General features: G+C 55.7%; 7 protein-coding genes across 7 annotated transcripts; 3 read left to right on the top strand and 4 right to left on the bottom strand.

Annotated features, from left to right (window-relative positions):
- Positions 1-1,858: 1,858 nt before the first annotated feature.
- MFIFM68171_09597 (uncharacterized protein) lies at positions 1,859-2,896 on the top strand (the record flags this gene model as incomplete). Its single annotated transcript, XM_071065016.1, has 1 exon — positions 1,859-2,896. The coding sequence occupies one exon, from the start codon at positions 1,859-1,861 to the stop codon at positions 2,894-2,896; it is 1,038 nt and encodes a 345-aa protein (XP_070921117.1).
- Positions 2,897-3,466: 570 nt separating this feature from the next.
- On the bottom strand, positions 3,467-4,692 carry MFIFM68171_09596 (Helix-turn-helix, Psq; the record flags this gene model as incomplete). The annotated part of the gene is made up of 3 exons (XM_071065015.1): positions 3,467-3,914; positions 4,000-4,289; positions 4,363-4,692. 3 exons carry the CDS (start codon positions 4,690-4,692, stop codon positions 3,467-3,469), a joined length of 1,068 nt encoding a protein of 355 aa, XP_070921116.1.
- A 2,028-nt stretch (positions 4,693-6,720) lies between these two features.
- Positions 6,721-7,113, top strand: MFIFM68171_09595 (N-acetylglucosaminyl-phosphatidylinositol biosynthetic protein; the record flags this gene model as incomplete). The annotated part of the gene is made up of 2 exons (XM_071065014.1): positions 6,721-6,830; positions 6,900-7,113. 2 exons carry the CDS (start codon positions 6,721-6,723, stop codon positions 7,111-7,113), a joined length of 324 nt encoding a protein of 107 aa, XP_070921115.1.
- Positions 7,114-8,011: 898 nt separating this feature from the next.
- SSF1 (rRNA-binding ribosome biosynthesis protein) lies at positions 8,012-9,489 on the bottom strand (the record flags this gene model as incomplete). The annotated part of the gene is made up of 2 exons (XM_071065013.1): positions 8,012-8,995; positions 9,052-9,489. The coding sequence occupies 2 exons, from the start codon at positions 9,487-9,489 to the stop codon at positions 8,012-8,014; spliced, it is 1,422 nt and encodes a 473-aa protein (XP_070921114.1).
- A 232-nt stretch (positions 9,490-9,721) lies between these two features.
- RRP3_2 (ribosomal RNA processing protein) lies at positions 9,722-11,447 on the top strand (the record flags this gene model as incomplete). The annotated part of the gene is made up of 5 exons (XM_071065012.1): positions 9,722-9,934; positions 9,991-10,397; positions 10,473-10,511; positions 10,565-11,143; positions 11,201-11,447. 5 exons carry the CDS (start codon positions 9,722-9,724, stop codon positions 11,445-11,447), a joined length of 1,485 nt encoding a protein of 494 aa, XP_070921113.1.
- Positions 11,448-11,617: 170 nt separating this feature from the next.
- On the bottom strand, positions 11,618-13,816 carry cwf19 (Pre-mRNA-splicing factor cwf19; the record flags this gene model as incomplete). The annotated part of the gene is made up of 1 exon (XM_071065011.1): positions 11,618-13,816. The coding sequence occupies one exon, from the start codon at positions 13,814-13,816 to the stop codon at positions 11,618-11,620; it is 2,199 nt and encodes a 732-aa protein (XP_070921112.1).
- Positions 13,817-15,841: 2,025 nt separating this feature from the next.
- On the bottom strand, positions 15,842-17,110 carry MFIFM68171_09591 (NACHT and WD40 domain-containing protein; the record flags this gene model as incomplete). Its single annotated transcript, XM_071065010.1, has 1 exon — positions 15,842-17,110. The coding sequence occupies one exon, from the start codon at positions 17,108-17,110 to the stop codon at positions 15,842-15,844; it is 1,269 nt and encodes a 422-aa protein (XP_070921111.1).
- Positions 17,111-18,041: the final 931 nt, after the last annotated feature.

The following is an 18,041-nucleotide window of genomic DNA, read 5'->3' as shown; positions in this document are numbered from 1 at the left end:
GAATCACGCCATAAGACCTTTCTGATGCAAATACATCAAAAAAAAATAAGGTAATTACCTTAGCCAATCTCTTCCTCACAAGTCGACCCGCTTCCTTAGGACCATTCTCGCGCAGCCGACAGGTTTGGTGCGGAAGATCGGTGGACTGGACATGACACGTTTGCCTTGTTACTGCCAAGAAGCTCCACTTGATTAGAGATCAATCACAGGCCTAGGACTTCAGATAAAGCGGGACGTTGCTGTCTTGCCACCTTGGTAAAAGCACCCCGTACGGCATGTACGTTGTTTTCAACCGCTTTAGGTGAGCGACGAGACAACCTAGGATCGAGAATGGACGTCAAATGACATGCTTACATCACAACTACCAAGCGAATGCCAACGACATTGCTTGAATACATACTGTGGTATGTGGCAAGCGTCTACTCACGGCCTCGTTCTCGGGCAGCAAGCAGGCACATCCTACCGCAGCAAAGGGCCTCGGCCCAACCATGCTCTTCGGAGCTGAGTCCGAACTATTCACACCATTCCGCCAGCCGCCCGCAGTCTTCGGGATGTGGGCACCCGAGACATATTTAGCCTTCCCGGGGGCTCGCCTATTATCCTCCCGCCCCTCTCTGGAAACAATGCCCGCATCGAAGCGAGCTTCTTCCTAGTGTAGGGTGGCCGCGGCCCCGTTCATGGCATCAGCTTCCCATGGGCTGATGAGATGTGCCCTATCAAGCCAAAGAGCAAGGAACTCTAGCGAATAGAAGTGGCGGAACCTTAGCGGGGCACTGCGTGTCAGCCCCGCTGCGTGGATAATGTAAGGTAGTGTAGTGATCTATGAATGTGGAACAGGTGGGGAAAAGCTGGGGTCCCGCTCAGGAACCGCACCAATCTTGATCCCTGCCCTTCATACACAGACTACAGTACATATTGCGACCCCGGATAAGCTTACGTCGACCTCATCTAGTAGGGGTTGCAACGACACCGCAAGTCAAGCCAGGTCTAGATTCCCCTGGTCCAAACTTAGAGGCAACCCCAACATCTCGTCGGCATTTGCGAGGCTAAACGCATGCAAAGATCCCGCAAACCATGAGCTACCGGTGTAATTCCAGTCGATGCCTATTTAGCTCCGACTGAAAGACATCATAGTTGGATATTTTCGGCGTTCACAAACACGCACCTAATCCGAGCTGTCTGGGATGTCCTAAGGCCCATACCGGTTGACCGGGTTTGTGGAACAATAGGGGCTAAGAATGAACAAACCCGGGCAAGGAAGCCAGCGCCGCAACCCGGGTATTTGAGTTGACGACATCATGGACGTTCGCTATCCAGCCTTTCTCGTTGGGCGGAAAAATAGCGACGCCTCTCCGGACCGGGTACAGTATTTACCGGGCACGACGTTGTGACTCTCGAGCACCATATTGGAGAGTCAATTTCCGTGCCGTGCTCTTTTTATTCGGTTCCGCCTATATTGAGTGTTGCTAGCACAATTTTTCCATTTGCTCGGTATGGAACATCCATCAGCAACACCACCATTCTGCGTTCTAGTAGTTCACGAGAATCAACTCAAGGGACGGGATGATGTGATTGAGAAGCCGTCTTGTTGGGTTGCAGTTTCAATATCAGCAAGCTTGGCTCGCTCACTCCGCAAGTGGCATCATCCGAGCGGTGGCAGACAGCAGATTACTTTGGCCCGGAACTTGCTCCAGGACCGATAGAGACTTTGTCATGATCCATTGTAGACACACGGCGGGGAGCCTCCATGGGTATTTAACAGCTCCTGCCTCAGGAGGCTGATCAACCGATCGCACACCAGGCCCTTCAGCTTCGCCTCGTCGCCTTGTCACTTCAATCCCGACCCTAAGCCGCCAAGATGACCCGCATCCTCTTCACTCTCCTGGCTGCCACCGCGGCTGTCCAGCAGACTATCGCTCTCCCAATTGCCCAGGATGATTCTGTCGTCCTAGTTCCCACCGGTACACGTGTCCCGCACCCGACGGACCTAGTCCCCTCCAGCACTAGTCTTCCCCGGACTACAGTTACACGACGGCCCCGTCCTACGAGGTCACCTGTCCCTACCCACGTTCCCAAGCCTACCAGTACAAAGCCGGAGCCAACCAAGCCGGAGCCAACGAAGCCGGTGCCAACCAAGCCCGTTCCCACTAAGCCGGAGCCAACCAAGCCGGAGCCAACGAAGCCGGTGCCAACCAAGCCCGTTCCCACTAAGCCGGAGCCAACCAAGCCGGAGCCAACCAAGCCGGTGCCAACCAAACCCGTTCCCACTAAGCCGGAGCCAACCAAGCCGGAGCCAACCAAGCCCGTTCCCACTAAGCCGGCTCCTACCAAGCCAGCTCCCACCAAGTCTGTCTCAACAAAGCCCGCCCCTACTAAGCCCGCCCCGACGAAACCAGCTCCCACAAAGCCCGCCCCGACGAAGTCGGTATCTACTAAGCCTGCCCCTACCAAGTCAGCCCCGACAAAGTCGGTACCTACTAAACCAGTTCCCACCAAACCCGCCCCGACCAAGCCAGCTCCCACAAAGCCAGCCCCGACGAAGTCGGCATCTACTAAACCTGCTCCTACCAAGCCAGCCCCTACTAAGCCCGCGCCTACCAAACCCGCCCCGACGAAGCCGGCTCCCACTAAACCTGCCCCGACCAAGCCCGCCCCTACCAAGCCAGCTCCCACGAAGCCCGCCCCTACCAAGCCAGCTCCCACGAAGCCCGCCCCTACCAAGCCCGCCCCAACAAAGCCGGCACCCACCAAGCCGGCACCCACCAAGCCGGCACCCACCAAGCCGGCACCCACCAAGCCGGCACCCACCAAGCCTGCTCCTACCAAGTCCGTTACTCCCAAGCCTCCCATCATCACCCGGACTTTTACCTATATCCCGCAGCCAACGCTAGACTAAATGAACTTCACACGACGTTGACCGCACCAGAAGCGGGAAGCGCAGTATGCTTCGCGATATTTCCCATCCGGTTTTGACGAGAGGAAACTGCGAGAAAACTCTAGCAAGAAACACTTGTTTGTTTTCTTTAACAAATTTCCGAGAACGGGGCCTTTGCCCATTTTCCTTCTCATTTCTCTTTTTTTTCCCTCCTATTCTAGTCCGCACCTATTTTTTTTTTTTTTTTTTTTTTTTTTTTTCACAATGACCACTAAAAATCTGGCTATGTGTCCATAGCTCAGGGGAAGCCTGATGGAGAGGCAGCTCATTTCGTTTCCTTTTGATGCGAAAAGCTGAGAAACATGCTTTATGACGTGACGGACTTGACTTCATTTGTGCGTGTAAATAGTTGGCTACCTACTTACTGGTCTCGAGATCAGTGAGCTGCTCTAAGAGGAAATTTCTGCCGTATCCCATCTTTGTTTCAACCTCATTACTTGCTGTGTACGGCCCGCCAGAGACGAAACTTGTCCATGAATTTGTCGTGTGATTCGACTAAAGCACCCCCCAACTTCCCTGCAGAAACCTACTTTACTCTTCGGGCTTCTGCGCATACCAGAAGTAATAATTGTAATACCGATGCAGCCGCGCGTCTTCCGCAGACTCCCTTACCTTCGCCGCAAAGGCCTCCCTCTCCGTTTCGGACATGCCCAGATTCGCAAAAGCCTTGCCCAGCGATGGGAGGGACTGGTACATATTCTCCCTCACATACAGCCCGATCAGGCGCATGGTCTTGTCCCTGGGCCACGTGCCGATAGGCAGCTTCTTCCTGATGCACGTGACGTTGATGAAACCGGCGCGCTCGAGGTACTCGCCGACCTTGGTTCCCAGGTTCAGGTTCATGCCGAACTTGGCCATGGCTTGGACGCACAGCTCGTAGAATTGCTTCAGGACGTCGTTTTCGCCCATGGTGCCGTCGTCGCTGAAGGGCATGCCGTGCGGGTCTTGGAACTCGATCCAGCCGCCGGGTTTGAGGTGCCTGTCGCTCTGTTGGTACCCCAAATCTCATGTCGAGCCTGACCACCTCATGCTTGAGGTTACCCCGGTAGAAAACGCAGACTCACCGGAACGTCTGGTCCACCACCTTTTGCAGATCCCGCAACACCAGCGCCATGCTCCTGAAGTGGGCAAAGTCCCAGCCGGAGCCGCTTGCCCATTCATCCTCAATGTCGTCGACTATGAACCTGACGTTTGGCGGCATCCATTGAGGTTGGATTGGCGAGAGGTCCAGGCCTAGGATCTGTGCGCTGGGGAACAAGTCGCCCATCTCTATGGCCCAGATACCCGTGCCCGTACCAATATCGATAATCTTTTGCGGGTCGTCGCCGATGGGCGCATAATATAGTTTCCCATCCTGGTGTTGGAATTCCGTTCCACGTCAGTCCTGTACGGGCAGTCTACAATTACAGCAATCAAAGCGCCCGTACCGTCATCTCCAACATCATGGCGTGTTTCATGTACTCTCTATTTTGCTCGAGATCATCGTTTGGGATCGGGTATCTGCCGTACTTGTACGAGTGATAGCGCCGCCCGTTCTCATACGTGTGGGCGTAGATGCTGGACGTTACAGATGTTGATGCCTTCGACGACGTGGCGTCCCAACCTGCAGCTAGGAACTCATCCTCCTCGGGCGGCTCATCGCCCGGTTCGATCAGTTCAGTAGGGTAGTCGACTGCAATGGCCTCGTTCTCCAGCGGCGGCTTCGGAGATCCAGCTTTTGAGGACGGGGTTTTTGGAGATGGATTGTCGGGGGACATTCCTAGAGGTAGATAATTCGATATAGTGAGACGTATTGCTCCCTCGAGGTGCGTGCACTTCTCCGGAGTTGTTACTAGTAGTCGGATGTGATGTCTGACGGCGTGGAATCCCAGATAACCGAGGAGACGCAATTGACGAGATATCGGGGTGTTCGGCGCAGGAAGCTGTGAAATACCAAGACCCTCCGACACTAGATGTGATGCGCCCTGTGCTGTGTATGGCCGGAGGCTATATGCAGCGGTAATATACCAGGCTGCCACATGGGCAACGTGAGCCCATCCATATGACTGGTAGATAGTCTGATGGGTGCGGCTTACCTTAGTTCTAGAACGGTGGGCTAAAACACTCAACCAATGCCATTCTGAGGCCTGGTCTCTGGATCGTCACCCAAGCACCCCATCCTCACGGCGCGATACGTGGGCATTTCCGGTCTTGTGTTACACCCGACCGCTTTACGCCCTGCGACGAGAACTCTTCCCTGGGACCTAAGAGGCCAATGTCCCGTTACTTCCGCCTGCCACCCGCGCTTGGGTCCGCAACCGTCATTTTCCCAGCCGAGGATGGCCAATGAGAACTCCAGTTCCTGTGCGCCAACACGGAACAATGATCTCTAGTGTCGAAGCGACCCCATATTGCAACCATCTCTTAGGTTTCCGTGCATTTTGCGTGGCCCGAATCCGCTTCCTTCCCGTGTAACCGATATTTGTTGGCTTAGTAGTCAATTGGGAATGCGGAATCACCGTGGCTACTCAAGCAGTACTGGGAAGCCTTATGTCAAATTTGCGGCGCGGGGATTCGTGTGGGCGACTCGATCTGGCTTCAGCCCTGGTTTGACTCGGGAACACCCGCTCTGCCGCGACTGAACCCTAGGCAAGGTAGGTACCTGCTTTGATGTCAGCTAGACTTTCCAGGTGCACATATTGATGCTGCTATTCGTAGTGTTGGCGTTAGAGAGCGCCGGATGGCCGGCTTATCCATAAGGTATTGAAGCGGATCAGCAACTGGCTCTATCCCCCCGTCTCGCCGGTTCCATAGTAGAATTCCCTCTCGCGCCCGCCCGAGGGTCCTTGACTGCCGTTGGTCGCAGCACGGGAGGCGGCCACGCACGAGACAGGGAACCTGCTCATGGGCCTACGGTATCCCGCTCGCCATAACATCGTCCGGTTGAAACCATTCATTGAAATCCCTGAAAGCCAACTGGTGCTGTATGTAAGTATTTAGAAGAAAATCATCCACAGAGCGCAATGGAACTCGCCGCAGCCCCGGCATGCGACCAAGCTGGGATATAAATGCATCTAAGTTTGGTCCCGTAATGCTTATTTCGACGGCCGCTAGCCGTGTCACTGGTGTCCGATCCGCACAGCGAATCATCGGGCCTCTGACATGGCCGCCCACGAGAACGACCCCCTTCTCCTCACGATGCAGCCAGCCAAATCCGGGGAAGCGGAGGTGGCCGCAAGCCCCACGGTTTTAGCTCGGTTACCCCACGCCTGTGGCCCGACTTCACGCACCATCTGTGGGGCGCCCATCACACCACATGCCGAACAGTGCCGCCTGTGATGCAGGCGATGCACGCTTTATACGGCTCGACACCCCCAACTTTTATGGGCTGACTGGCGCCCTTTGGCGGCAGTTATTGTCTCACGCACGGCACTAAGACATTGTGACACTCGTTTATTACTTTTGACAACCCTTTTCCCCGCCGGCGCCTTGAGCCCTCTGGCTCCCGCTCCCGCTCCCGCTCCCGCTTCCGATTCACTTGCTGTTTATTTCATGTCGTCTTCCCCCCATCCGAGCCCGAACCGAGCACCCAAGCTAGAAGAATTTGAAGTCCAAACTGCACCATAGTACAACAATAACAACAACAACAACAACAACAACAGCAGCAGCAGCAGCAGCAGCAGCAGCAGCAGCAGCAGCAGCAGCAACAGAAGAAGAAGAAGAAGCAACCAGTATAACAACTCTACTTGGCCAAAGATACCCATTTGCTTTCTACTCCGCGCCTACCTCCTCCCCCATCTTCAGAAATGAGCCACCCAACCTCGTCACGCCTCCTCTCAACCTCGGCCCGCGTCCACCCAAGCTACCTCCCTTACCTCCACAACGCCTCCCGCGGCGGCGGAAAGGGTGTTAAATGGTATTTTGTCCTCTCCTCGCGCAACCCCTTCTTTCCGGGTTTACTAAACCAAACCCCTCCCAAATATAGGGTGCCTCCTCTCGTAGGCGTCATCACGGCAGGCTACGCCGTGGCCACCTACCGCGAAGCACAGGTCGAGGAGCGCCTCGCACAGGCCCAGCAGGCCGAGGCCGAGCGGCGGCGCAAGGATGCCGCGCTGGCGGATGCGTACGGCGACCGGAGCAGTCTGGAGGAGCTGGAGAGGGCGATGAGGGTTTACGAGGCGCAGCAGGGGAATGAGTGAGAGATTGGGAGTGGGGGATGTATGAGGGAATGGGAGGGGTTCTTTTGTTTTGCATTTACATGGATATCCGGCGTTCTTGTTCAGGCGAACAGGCGTTTTACTTGGGGCGGGACAAAATTGCATTGGCATCGTTAGCATGGCTGGCTGTTACTACAAGGGATGGGGGCATTGTGCGCGATCATCGAGGATTGCATGGCGGTTTAGAACCGACTTCCAGGGGGCGAACACCGCGATCCCCTTCGAGTGTTGCGCCTTACAAAAGGATCTCTCCTCATACTTGCTTACCGTAGTTTGGAAAGTATATCGTATCTACAACCAAGAATATCAAGAATATCAAGCCGATTGAGGAGACTCTGGCATCTTAGAAGGAAGGTGGTGGCGGTAATTTATCTAGCTGCCGGAGGGACGGCCTCACCCGCATGTTACCCATGTACAGGTACCCGATAGGCGCGCCCCTCTTTAACGCTGATCCGCGCCATACAAGATCAAGAAGTGAGTCGGCACCCGATGGAACGGGGAATATACGGCCGAGATCTGCGGCGTTTGCTACTGATTCAGGGGTATTATGAGGGCGAAGGGAACAGGCTCTATGGTTGCAGAGATCTTGCCAAGTCTTTATCCTAGCGCAAACGGTAATGTGCCCGCCATGAACCTCAGTCACGGATCGTCACCCGTAGTTATCGAAACCTCCCTGGTTCATTCTTGGTAGGAATTGTGAAGATACTGCTGTAGGACATGGACTTTCATCCCATGCCGGTCTACTGCGAACCTTGGCTATCCTATTCTTTGGCGTATCCCACAACCCCACCTGGATGATAGCGGCACTGTTCGAAACAGACGACTTCAACAAATGCGTCAGTTTGCAGTTTGCGCTAAAACCACCAAGATTTATATTATATCAAGTTTTGAGAGATTTCCTCTTGGAAGCTTTGCCCTCTGCAATCTCTTCTTCCTCATCCTCCCACTTGCCATCATCTTCCATCCGAGCATTGACCTGCTCCTCAGCATCGCCTTCGAGCCCTTCGCTATCGAAGGCGTCGTCATCATATAGGTCGCTGTCGTACTCATCAATGTCCATCTCGTCGTCGTCCTTTTCGCCTCCGGTGCCGCCAGACTTCTTGTTGGTTTCCTTTGCTTTGCGCTTCTTCTCCACGTTCTCCTTCTGCAGCTTCTTGCGGGCCTCCTTCTCTTTCCTACGCTGCTCCCACTTCTTCTCCAAATCCTTAATTTCTTCCTTCGTCTTGTGGACGTACTCATGCCACATGACCTTACCCGAGCAGAGTCCCTCTTCTACCTTAGTCATGCGTAGCTTCATGCGCGGCCCCAGCTCCACCAGCTTCACCGCGCGGCGCTCGACATGGTCATTCCCGCCGCCATCCTCGGCATCGCTATCTTGCTCCGCAGCAGCCCTGCTCTTGCCACTCTGAACTCTCTTCGCTGTCGTCTCAAGGATTTCAACTTCGGCGTCCGTCTCGACCTCGCTACCGCTTGTCCCGTCGGTCATATACCCTTCCCCGTTTTCGCCGCCAATCATGAACTCGGATATGTCCTGGAGCTTCCCCAGGTTCGGAAGACCCCCCTTCTTCCCCTTTTTGGACTTCAACAGCTTCTCGGCCGCGTTGAGCCGTCTCAGTGGCTTGGAGAGGCCAACTGCTTTGGTTGTGATAGCGTAGTGCCTGAAGTTTACTATGAATGTCCCGTCATCTTCGGGTGACTGCTCACGGTTTAGGAGGAGCACTCTCCTGATCGACTTGAGCGGTGTTGTCTGGGGGTTGATCGGGGGGAAGAGAGATTGGAAGGCGGTTGTGGTGAGGGACTCGAGATGCCGGGGAACCTTGGAGTTTGCGTCGGATGAAGGGTTGGTGAAGTTGTTCATGACGAGCTGCGGCGGCGGTTAACTTGGCAACTGGGAAGTGAGGTGGGAGTTGGAATACGTACCAATGGAGGGGTAATGTACTCCTTTCCGCCTCCCTTGGGGTGCCTTTGCGCCCTCCTGACGTCCTTGGTGAGAGAATATTTTTCTACTCTGAAGTGGAACGTAGGGCCGCGCGGCGCAATTGCCAAACGGAGGTTCGTATTTCCCGACTCGGACCGTGAAAACAATAGTAGGTGGGTAACTCCAAGCGGGCCGCACATCGTGACATAGTCTCGTAACCTGTTTGCTTTCCGTTCCTTGAGGCGCGAGGCCGTTCCCGGCTCCATCACACGCCGGACATCAGTGGCCAACTGACTGATACTGGTGCCCACCTCGCCGGCGCCAATCCGGATTACCATGCTCTTGGGGTCCCGCGAGTTTGCATGGCCATTGATCGCTTCCGCGGTGGCGGGATTGTTGGCACCAACATGGGTTCTCTTTTTCGTGCGCCTTCTCGCCATGGTGATCGAGGTATGAAGATCGGGTGGTGCTAAGCTGAGAAATGGTCATGGACGAAGCTCTGGGCCCAATTGACAATCGACGAGGCCGGCAGAAAATTTCGGTGGGGCAGCTCTTATCATGCAGGGCCCACTTACGATAAGCCGGGAATTTTGGGGGGGAAACCTTAGCTCTTCGTCCAGTTCACGATCAAAAAAATCATTTGACAGCAGCGGATCGAGGAGTTAGACAGCCATGATGTCGACTAAACGCAGGAAAATTTCCCACGACCCAGGCTCTTTGAAAGATGCCTCGATTGAGGCCACAAAGGCCAAGTTAAAGACCAAGCCCGCACCGAAAGCCAAGGCGGCATCACCACCCCCAAGTTCTGATGCCGAGTCTACTACCGTCGACAATCCCTCGAAGCCGGAAAATGGGGATGCCGCGCCCAAGTCGTTTGCCGATCTAGTACGTTGTGGGTTTGTCCATCGTCTCCGTTACCAGCACACTGACCAGACTGTTAGGGAATCGTGGATTCGCTATGCGACGCCTGCGACCGGCTCGGATATAAGAGGCCAACCCCCATCCAAGAGCAGGCAATCCCCCTTGCCTTGCAAGATCGAGACATAATCGGTATCGCAGAAACAGGTAGCGGAAAAACAGCAGCGTTCGCACTCCCCATTCTCCAGGCGCTGCTCGACAAACCGCAAGCTTTATTCGCGCTCGTCCTAGCACCGACAAGAGAACTTGCTGCCCAGATCGCGCAAGCATTTGAGGCTCTCGGCTCCCTAATCTCGCTCCGATGTGCCCTCATTCTTGGTGGCTTGGACATGGTACAACAAGCGATCGCACTCGGCAAGAAGCCCCATGTCGTGGTTGCGACACCTGGCAGACTGTTGGACCACTTGGAGAAAACAAAGGGTTTCAGTTTGTAAGTCGGAATGGCGATGGATACATCACGTTCCGAGAGTCTAGAAGACTGTGGTACTAATTCTTGGCACGGTAGACGTAACCTTCGCTATCTGGTCATGGACGAGGCGGATCGGTAGGCTGCGCTTCTTTGATGATCTCCAACACCTCTGCTAACCGCCCTTTCAGCCTCCTTGACATGGATTTTGGCCCGATTCTCGAAAAGATTCTCAAGTTCCTCCCAAGAGAGCGAAGGACTTTCCTCTTCTCAGCCACCATGTCCAACAAAGTCGAAAGCCTCCAGCGAGCCAGTCTCCGAGACCCCCTGAAAGTCAGCATCTCGTCGTCCAAATACCAGACCGTGTCGACCCTGGTCCAGAATTACGTCTTCATCCCGCACATGCACAAGGACACCTACCTGATCTACCTGTGCAACGAGTTCGCCGGGCAAACCATCATCATCTTCACGCGGACCGTCCTGGAAACGCAGAGAATCGCCATCCTGCTCCGCACCCTCGGCATGGGCGCCATCCCCCTGCACGGCGGGCTCTCCCAGTCGGCCCGTCTCGGCGCGCTCAACAAGTTCCGCGCTGGCTCCCGCGAGATCCTCGTGGCCACCGACGTCGCCGCCCGTGGTCTCGATATCCCCAACGTGGATTGTGTCCTCAACTACGACCTGCCCCAGGACTCCAAGACATATGTGCACCGTGTCGGCCGTACGGCCCGTGCGGGCAAGTCCGGACATGCTATTAGCATTGTGACTCAGTAGTAAGTCTTTCCATGGAATTCCCTCCATCTTAGCATCGGGAGTCTAACCCTCGGAAGTGACCTTGAAATCTGGCTGCGCATCGAAGCGGCGCTGGGCACGAAGCTTACAGAATACTCCCTGGAGAAGGACGAGGTTATGGTGTTTAAGCCGCGGGTTGAGGAGGCGCAGAGACATGCTAAGAACGAGATGAAGGCGTTGATGGAAGACCGCGGTAAGAAGGGCTCTGTGCTGAAGGGCGGCAAGGGCCGGAAGAGAGGGGCACCCGGTTCAAACAGGGACAATATGGATGCCGAAGAAGGATAATTCGTACGAGATTTACTGAATTACGGGTTTTGCCACGTTCTTACCACGTATTAGGGAAACTGTCCGTAAGGAATGTAGCATGCCGGTATTTGGTCAAGGATTTCTTCTAACCCAGGACAAACGTCGAGGGTGTGCATTGACATTTCGTAGTGCAACCTCCTTTCATCCTCTCACCCGCCCTCCGCGAGCACCCTCGTCCAGTCAAACTTCCTCCACCTCTTCTTGAACCCGTCGACGCGCTCATCATGCCTCGTCCACCTCCCCTGCCTCTTGATCACGTCGGGCTCGGTGTCTAGCATGCCGCCAATGATCTCCCTGGCGAACAGGTCGCCCTTGGGCCACCGCTCCGAATCCTCGACCACGTGGCCCAGGCCGCCGTCCAGCGAGAACCAGACGTGAAAGTAGGGCATCTCGCGGGCAATGCTGCGGCGGAACGCCAGCTTGCCCAGCCCCTCCCTGGCCTTGCGGCCCGTGTCGATGACCTTCTTGTGCTGCGCCCACTCCTCGTCGGCCGAGAGCATGGCCTCGCGGAAGAAGGCGGGCGCCGTGTCGCCCAGGTCGTAGGGGATGGGCACGGCCACGAGCGCGGCGTGCAGCCGCCGCTGCGGCGCCGCCGCGTTCTCGTAGAAGAGCACCTCCCGTCCCTGGTCGTGGTACATGCGCGTCAGCGACTTCATGAAGTTGCGCATCTCCTCCCACTCGTCGTCGTCGCACTCGAGCAGGTTGGTGCGGTGGCTCAGGGGCACGATGACGGCGCCGCCCTCGGCGCCCGTCAGCTCGGGCGCGGTGGGCAGCGTGAGGTAGGTGCGGGTGGCGAGGGCGAGCACGGGCGCGAGGGGCAGGTTCTGCGGCGGGTTGCGGTCCTCGTGGTAGCAGAGCGGGCACGTGTCGAGGATGCGGTTGAGTTTCTTGTACTCGGCCACGGCGACGTTCTTGAGCGAGGCCTCGTTCTTGTGCACCCGCCGGGCGAGCTTCTCGGCGTTCTCGTCCAAGTACTCGAGGTCGTTGTCGAACTTGGCGTCCTTGGCGATGCGCTCAGCCAGGCGGAGCCCCTCGCCGCCGGCTTGGCCGCGCGTGCGACGCTCTTCCCGGACCATGTCCTCGATCGACATGTCCTCGTTGGCTTCGACCTGGCCGCGCTCGAGCCCGCGCTTGTTGGTGACGGCTTTGACTTCGCCGCGGGGGCCGGCGAGCATGCGGTTGTGCGAGGCGTCGAGGACGATGGCGTTGGAGGAGGCGGCGCCGGTGCTGAAGGCTGCCTTAGCAGCGTTGTATTCTGCTTCGAGCTTGCCCGCTTCTGGAGCGTTGCGGAGCTTGGCCTTCATGAGCTGTGCGCGCATGCGGTTGAGGGCGGATTGGTCCATCGGCGGAGCGGGTTGGATCATGTCCTCGATGATGACGCCCTGCTCGGGCTGAGGAGTTGGAGAACGCGCCGGCTCGGGCCGCATCTTGGCCATTCGTTCGGAGTAAAGTTCGCCGGTTGGTTTCTCCTTGCCAACATACCCTTCACCGTACACCCTTCGTCGGTCCATTTCCATCTTTTCCTCTCTGGCATCGTCGAATTCTTGCAGGCTGCCGAATCTCTCGACGGCGACCTCGTCAATCGGACGATTCGTCTGCTCAGCAATAGTATAGACAGCCTTGAGCTTGGTCATTCTCCACTGCGACCCTTCATCGCCGAACTTGTAATTCACCTCCCGAGTCCTGGGTGGCTTCGACTGCTCCGCTCCATTGTCCACCTCTGCTAGCTTCGTATTCAACTCCCGTTTGTGCAACACCCTCTTCGGTTCTTCTCTCACAGGAGAGGGGCTCTTTCTTTTGGCTCCCCGGTGGATGTAATCGATATCTAGAGCCGATGGCGCTGTCATCCATGAATCTCTGACGAGCGGTGCGGTGTCGGTCGGAACCTTCTCCTCGTCCGGTAGGGGAAGGTCCTCTTTAGGGTCGGACTGTTTCAAATCCTTGAAATCCGTCCCACCTCGCTTCTCAGTCCCATCATCTCCGCGGTTCCTCGAGCGGTCCCTTGACCGGTGTCTGTGTCTGTGCCGATGCCTCGACTCTTCCTCGTCGTCTTCCCGCGAGCGGCGCGACCGTTTGTGTCGATGCCCGTCTTCGTCAGAATCGTTGTCTCTGGATCGGTGATGGCCGCGCCGCTCCTTGGCGCCATCGCGATCCCTACGCTCATCTCTCTCGCGGTCTCGGTGTCTATGTTTATTTCCAGTATGATCGCGCTCGGATGATCGCTCGCGACGATCGCGGTGATGGTGTCTGTTTTTCCGTTCGCGCCGCTCTTCTTTCTTCTGAGCCGCGCGCTCCCTCTCCGCTGTCTCGGCAGCCAGCGCTTTCTCAAAGTCTTCAAGGCTGTCCATGTCAACCGTGGTGTTCGGACAGGTAAAGACTGGTGTGCGCTGGGAAATGTCAATCGGATGCCAAGAGCCTGGGCAGGTTGAGATTGCTGGTGACGTCTTTGCGTCAGATTGCTTGTGGAACCACTAAAATGGTATGCCCCACAAGGCTAGTGGAGAGCTCAGTGCTCCACCGCCCCTCAATCGCTCTTCGAAGTCTTCGAGGTTTCTCACCCTGGCAGATCTGGCCAGCAGTGGCCGTCGAAGGTGTTTCTAACCGGGTTCCAAACAGCTTCAAGAACCATTCTGCTTTGCATCCGATCTAACGACTTCTGCTCGATCCATAATGGCAGGGCTTTCACCCGCTGGCTTCCCCTTCCCCCCATACCGCATGGAGTGCCTTGTGATTGTTGTGTTGTGTAACTGTTACAGTACCGGCTATGTAGGATAATTCGGTGGGATCACGGCGCAAACCTTCGGGCTCCACGCTCAGCTTCGCAACACAGTCCTGTCTACTGTGCGGCCTGGGCCAGTGCACCCAGAATGGAAAATCGAGGTCCAGCCGCGTTCTCGGGGGCCTTATCCGGACAAAGGGTGACCATGCCAACCAAACGCAGCAAAACCAACCTCTAATTCGTTCATATTTTCGTCCCTTTGCATACATGTCTTTGGACTTAACTATTTACCGGTCCACTTTCAAGTCATTAATAGAGACATACCGAAGCCAGGCAGAGGACCGCCGGAAAGCCACGGCAATTACATGGCGCACAGCACTTAGACGCAACGTCATCTCCATCCATAGGATTTAGGAGCTCCCGCACCCACGGATCCGAGTTCCGGCGCAAAAGCCAGTGAGGAAACAATGCGTAAACAAATATGCGGGGATCGCCACACCTCCGTGGATACGACTGGCTTTACAACCGGCGCAGTTTACTGTAGAACGGTTGTTACCTAGCTTGCTCAGCCCCATATGATAACATCGCCACAAGTCCTAGGGGGACGACTTACCCGATGCGGGCGGCGGTTATTCGGGGCAATTTTCCCCTCTTTAACTGCGGAGAAGTGGTGAAAGAAAACATAACACGTCAGTTGTCGCAAAAGCTAAGTAAGTCAAAACAGACTGGGAGAATACTTAAGTAACTTTGATGGCCGTCTGAATTGATCCATCGCGGTCCTCAAAGGAAGACGCACGACACGTGGCTTTGTTTTATTTTTTTTTTCCATTGCGTCTTGACTTGCTTGCTCAAAGACTCATACATCCTCTTTGTTATCAGGCTTTCCGCCTCGGTGAGAGAAGCAACATAGATTAAGATGCGGCTGCGGCTGCGGCGCGCATGCTTGGGTGCCATCCTCAGGACCCAGGCGTGCGCATCAAACCCCCCGGTAGGCGGTCTCTGGTCTCGGCTGCCTCTTAAGGACCCTGTGCATCAGTTGACCAAGATGCGGATAGGCCCTCTTGGCCGCTTACAGTTGAAGCGTAAGCGAGGTTGGGGTGAAATGTTCTGCCCTTGGCCGCTGCATTAGAAGATGATGTATCTCATCCCAAACAAGAGAAGGCGTCAACTATCTATTGCGCTTCAATCGGGTTTGCTCTGATAGCAACGGCGGTTGAACTCCCGGTAGCACAACCCCGTACCGTCGGTAAGCTTCCGAACAAGACTTAGCCAGTGTGCAATCCTGGCCGCATCCTTCTCGTCATCGTGGCCGCTCGCCACGGCAGCTGGTGTTCGGCTGTGCCGCTAGGATCTTGTACCTTGTCCCCATGCGTCCAACTTCTCCAACTTTGTTGTCTGCTGGGTCATCGGAAGCTGGGGTTAGAAAGCATCCTGAAAAGCCTTGGAAATTACGGTCAACACAGCCCATGGAGTATAATGTAGAGCAAAATTTGTCTTCATCGATCATGACTGCTAAGCTTTTAGGACGCCGAACGCCTAAATTCACCCAACTCCATCGATAATAAATCCCCTCAACGGAATCCCTGGGTATAAATCAACACCATAACCATCTCCGTGATAAATGCTCCCATTCGCAGTAACCGACGCCGGCAATTTATTGCGTGTAATTATATCGCTGCCCTAACTGTCCATGCCCGTACCGCGGATGTTGCTGCGGCGGGATCTTGGCGTAATCAGCCGGGTTATATGGTGCGAAATGGGATGGGTGAGGAATACGCCCGTCCGGCCTCTTATCGTCCCGGTGTTCCTCTGCGGTTTCCTGATGCGCGGCCAGCTGAGACGCAAACCCCTTATTGTCCAGCCCCGGAGACCCGAGGCTCGGGGCATATGAGACGGGCCGCGAGCCTGGTGCTGACCACTGCCCGCCGACAGCCGGGTTAGGGCTGGACTGCTGCGCTTGATTGGGGTCGAGGGATTCCCGCGCGGGAATGGGCTGGACCAGCTGGGGCGACTGTCTGCTTGGCTGAAGATCGGCGGATGCATGGTAGAAATCGCCAGGCATTTCCACCGGGAATTGGTTTGGAGGACTCGGCCCGGTAGCTGCGAGCTCCTGAAGTCCGTTGGATCCGTCCTGTCCGAATCCTTGAGGGCCCTGCTGATAGCTGTAGCCGCTGCCCGGCCTGCTACGTACAGACTGCACCCGGGGGATGTGATAGGGGATGCGCGGGGAGCTTGCCATCGGCGGTGAGTTCCCGCCAATAGATGGGGAGTAACGGGGGTTGGTGGGAGACGGCAGTGGTGACCTGATCATGGTGCTCCGATCGGCCGGGTTGATCGTCTTAAGCTTCCCATCCTCAATCATTGCCTGCAGTACCCCGGCATCCAACAGCTCAGCCTTCTTGATGATACGGCTCACCATCTCGGAGCCTGCTTTCTTCAACTGCGACTTGACAAAGCTGTGCACGGTAACATTGCACTTGATTTCGATGTCCTCTCTCAGGTACAGGCCGTCTGACGGTACGCCAAGTGCCTTCAAGCCGATCTCGGGAATCTCGGGCGGCTCAACGCCGGGCTGGTTGCCGGCTATGCGATACGTGTTCCGCAGGTCGACGTTCATGGGCGCGTAGATGTGCGTTTGGAGGCCCCACGGCATGTCGTGGAAACACCCATTGAACTTGATGGTTGAAGAGCCCATCCTCCCAATGCCCGGAAGGAACTGAATGCGCTCCGTAATCTCATACCAAGTCGAGTAGTACTCATCAGTCTCGGCATGTTGCGGGGCTGGGATGGGTTTGTGCTCAAGGACGAGCGGGTTCAGAGTGATGACCTCGGAGTGCGAGTGGAGGATGTCAATTGCCAACTGGCGGGGGATGAAGCCCGGGATGGGCGTGATGACGGTGAAGCTATCCTTCTTTCTCAACATGGCGGATGGACCCTTGTGGTAGGGCGGCAATCGGCCTGGCTCCTGTTGGGTTGATTGAACTCGGACAAAGTCGTTGGATTGCGCCGCGCGAGTACGGAATACTGAGGCTGACGATTGTTTGTTGAAAGGGAAATATGAGAAGGACAGGGGAGGCTGGAGGTCTTTATCGGGGGCCAGATTCCTTTTTGGGGGGATAAATCTGGCTCTGCCGGGTTGTCCACTGTGCTGTCGCTGATTTGGCTGTGGCTATGAAATGGGGCACCAACCGGTTCGGGGCCCAAGGACAATCAGCCATCCGGGGCCACCACCCATCTCGGCGCGCCTTTGTCCCGGATAGAACGATGACGTGAGACCCTACGTACACACGCGGTGCTGCGGTCTACATGGTCTAGGCTGGCCGGAGTCCGTAACCCATGATTGTATCGGGTCCTCTCGTTTCTGGCCAGGACTTCTGTCCTCCCCGCCATCTCCTTTGTTTCGTTGGCGAGAACCCAACAGACGGAGGCAAGCGGAAATGGAACGGTTCTGGGACGGAGCTCCCTCATGCATGCTCGACATTTTAAGATCCACGATCCAGGCTTTGATAAGGCAGAAGGGAGTGGGTCAAAGCTATTTATGCCGTTGGACTCCATAAACCAACGTTAATAGGCTCCAAGGCACTGGAGGCTGCAATGTGTGAGGAGCGGGTAAGCACACTGTCTGGCCACGCGAACCAACAACCCGGCCGAGATATGAGCAAACGCCGTGATGGACGGTAAGAGATGAAAATGGCAGAAGAATAGATGGGTTAGCCGAGGTAATTGAGAACTATGGGAATAAAATTGAAAAATAAAGGAAAAATAGATAGACTTTCTTTTCTTTTCTCTCTCTCTCTCTTTTTTTTTTCTTTTTCTTTTAACAAGAGTTAAAGGAACAGAAGAGGAAAACAGCT

This window comes from Madurella fahalii, assembly GCF_045866475.1.
Source record: "Madurella fahalii IFM 68171 DNA, scaffold_5, whole genome shotgun sequence".
NCBI lineage: Eukaryota > Fungi > Ascomycota > Sordariomycetes > Sordariales > Madurella > Madurella fahalii.
This window is presented reverse-complemented; position numbering and strand designations above follow the sequence as displayed.